This window comes from Malaya genurostris, chromosome 3 (assembly GCF_030247185.1).
Source record: "Malaya genurostris strain Urasoe2022 chromosome 3, Malgen_1.1, whole genome shotgun sequence".
NCBI lineage: Eukaryota > Metazoa > Arthropoda > Insecta > Diptera > Culicidae > Malaya > Malaya genurostris.
The window spans coordinates 14,654,345-14,657,629 of record NC_080572.1 but is presented as its reverse complement, the minus strand read 5'-3'; the positions used below and the strand labels follow the sequence as shown (position 1 = coordinate 14,657,629).

Here is a 3,285-nt window from a genome sequence, read left to right as displayed (position 1 = left end):
GCATTATTTATTAAACCAAGCGCTTGACATTTGTGTTGCCTTTTTGTATGAGCAGAGTGATGCTAATATGAAAAACCCTTCTTAATTCACTTAGTGGAATTTTCATAGATCTTGAAAAATCACCAAAGGAGCGGATTTTGAAATTTCTCTTCAAGTTCTAGAAAGTCGATATCTGTAAAAAAATATATTTTTCGTGATTACACTAAATCTCGACTTTTCATGCAATTGTAAGACATTCGGCATAAAAAAAATCGATCTCGGAAATTTCATATCTCCCCTATGGTGATTTTTCAAGATCGAAAATCTTCAAATCTTAACCACCGGGTACCACCCCTTATCCATATCCGATTCAGCTAAAATTTCGCATGGGAACTTCTTTCGAGGCCCTTTAACTTCTGAACATTACCGCTTTACGAAATAAGATGTCATCCCAAAATAACAGTAGCTTTCAAACGAGCCTAAGTTTGTTCAAATCGGTTGAGTCATCTCTGAGAAAATTGAGCGGTAAAAATATCTTCGAAAAATGCACACACAGACATTTTCCGATCTCGTCGAATTGTATATAACACTATGAGCCTCCGAGGCTCCGTTCGAAAGTCGGTTTTTTCAGCAATTCTAATACCTTTCTTTAGAGAGAGGTAAAACATTACCCACTAAGAAAAGGGTTAGATCTAAATTTAAATATTTGCCTGGTCTCAAGATTAAATCCTATTTATGTCTAAAATTTCACTTTCTAAAATATGAAAATCAACACACTTTGTTTACAAAGCATCTCCAATTGCTAAACAAAAACGCATGATTTCCGAGAAGGAACGTTTTCTTATTCTAGATTATTTGCACAGTTTCACCTTCGTCAGTGCCCAGACACTCTTCGGATAATATATCTGCATACAAACGAAACCGGCAAAATTTATTCTTCTCAAGCAAAACTTAATGCATTCCCGCATGGAAACAATCAACGGTCCACCAGTTCAAGTTATGATCTAATTTAGTAGGCTTGTTCTAATATTTACCTATGATGATGTGAGTATAATGGTTCATTCTCTAGCACCGAAAGTGACGGTGAATTCAGTTTACTTGAAGGCAGGTTTCAGTATGAATTTATATTTATCAAGCTCACTCACAAAAGCCGTAGAATATTGCACTGATTTGCTATAAATTGAGCTCTTTTCGTTTTCTTTGATTCAGTTCAAATTATTCTATCTAATAAGCAGGTGTCTCCAGAAGCCTGATCCTTAGTTCCTGAAATGCTGCATCTAATTCTCATTGTATTATGGAGCTGTTGCGGTAATAAATATACACAGGATTTTACACAGTTCACAAAACTCAAATTGAATATTATTAATTTCTTCAGCAACAGCCGATGTCAACGAGCTGCTATACAAACCTGAACCTTATTCCGCATCTCCGTTGCCTACGTCAGATCCCGATCCTACTAACGAGAAACAATTGGATTCACAGTCGATATCAGAACGGTTTGAACCCAGGCCATATAGTGTACTACTAAATAGTATCAACACCGAACAACAATCCCCAGAAACTTTGGAACATCTTTACGGAGTAGTTCAAGTCGAGGAATCTGTTGGAGTGCCATTTGAGCTTTTAAATGACGCTGTTGAAGTCGTTGACGCCGTGAATATTCTTCCACTAGACGAATCACAAGAGGAATTGGTGCAGTTTGAGCCACACATCAAAACCGTCCAGTTGACATCTGCCCACGCCGATTACCAGGGGCCGTATCAGTATGAGAAACCAAAATTGCAGCTCGAGTACGGAATACCCGATGCACCGAAGCTTCAAGTAGTGGAATCGTCCGCTCTTAATAACGACTACCTTCCACCACGGTTGGCCAGGAATTCCCTTGCAAAACGTCACTTGAAATTGATCGTCAAACGACTGACTTAGGATTATACAGAGAGAAAGTTATTTGCCAATAAAAAAATTCAGATTGAGAAAACTTTTAAAAGTGTGTATTCAATGGAATTTAGTGAATCCAATTAAGGTTCCACTGATTATCTAAGTGACTATTGGGAGGAGAGATAAAAATAAAAGTTATAGAGCCATAGTGATCAAGAAGGAGCAAGGACACGGAAAACTAAGAGACGATAACGGTCATATCAGTTAGCAGAAGAATTCTTGGAAATAGACTTTTGTCTTCTTTCACAGATTTTTATTTTACTCGGTTGTTCTTTCTGTGTTTTCTTCCATACATTTTATCTAAGCGTATAATTGTTTGGGTGTATATATTTGTGAAGCAAAGGTTGATTAAAATCTAAATTCTTCACATTTTTTAGTGTATTTTGGAGTGTTTAACTGGTTTCAATATCAATGCACCAATTTTCACCTTATTCTTTGAACCAATGCATCGAACAGAGATAGAAGATCTCGCTCTAACTAATCGTTTCAGTATATGAGATGAATGGGGGTGCCGTTTTAAGAAAATAAGCTGCATGCATTCAAAAAATGTGAGTGAGTTTTATTTTGATATTTTTGATAACTATTTCTGATACTCCCTGAGTCGGATGCCAGGGATCGGTATATCCGATGTGAGTTCATCAACCTGAAATGCCTGTAAACTAGATTTTTTTTTTCTTATTTTATGGGAAATTATGATAAAGACAACGAATTAAGACCAAAAATTTACCTTTTTAAAAAAGCTTATAAAGCTTTTATTCTTTATTTCTTTTTATTTTCTTTATCTTGACAGCTAGTGCAATAAACAAGTGAAATTATTCCAAAAAAATGGAATCATGAAATGAAGATTCATTTTTGAGATAAAGACACTGAAGACATCAAATCTATCGATTCCACTATTTTTGAGATATATGTTTTTGAAAATTTCTCACTAATTTTGACCAAGAAAATGGCTGAATTACTTCGGAATTAGCCTAAATAACCTGTAAAGTCATGGACTATTTTTGGTAATGTTTTTGGTGTCGTCCTAAAGAGAGGAATGAATGTGACGATATTAACAGCGCGCAACAAAAGGAAAACGAATGAAAGGAAGCCTATCAAAAACGGTCGTGTAGTCTAAAAATCAATATTGAAATTTGGAAATTGAGAACAATTTAACAATTGGATCGCCATAATATAAAAATTTATTTGATGTTTGCTGCATCCAACATGTTCGCTAACCTTTTGAGCTAATGTGTGATATGAACAGGTTTATTTTCAGAAGTACGAAATTAAGCAAATATAAAACATTATGCATGCCACCACATCGATTCGCCTGATTAATGGATAAGACGATTGTAATCGGATATTCAAACATAAATAAAGTTAAAC

General features: G+C 35.3%; 1 protein-coding gene across 1 annotated transcript; it reads left to right on the top strand.

Moving 5' to 3' along the window:
* Positions 1 to 1,192: 1,192 nt before the first annotated feature.
* LOC131436730 (uncharacterized) lies at positions 1,193 to 1,922 on the top strand. Its single transcript, XM_058605609.1, has 2 exons — positions 1,193 to 1,287; positions 1,355 to 1,922. The coding sequence occupies exons 1-2, from the start codon at positions 1,248 to 1,250 to the stop codon at positions 1,903 to 1,905; spliced, it is 591 nt and encodes a 196-aa protein (XP_058461592.1). The 5' UTR covers positions 1,193 to 1,247; the 3' UTR covers positions 1,906 to 1,922.
* Positions 1,923 to 3,285: the final 1,363 nt, after the last annotated feature.

What these genes read in the sequence shown, in the direction of transcription:
- LOC131436730 (XM_058605609.1), top strand. Translation starts at nt 1,248, where the DNA reads ATGCTGCATCTAATTCTCATTGTATTATGGAGCTGTTGCG. An exon ending in TGTATTATGGAGCTGTTGCG is followed by an intron (nt 1,288 to 1,354) that starts GTAATAAATATA and finishes TAATTTCTTCAG; the next exon opens with CAACAGCCGATGTCAACGAG.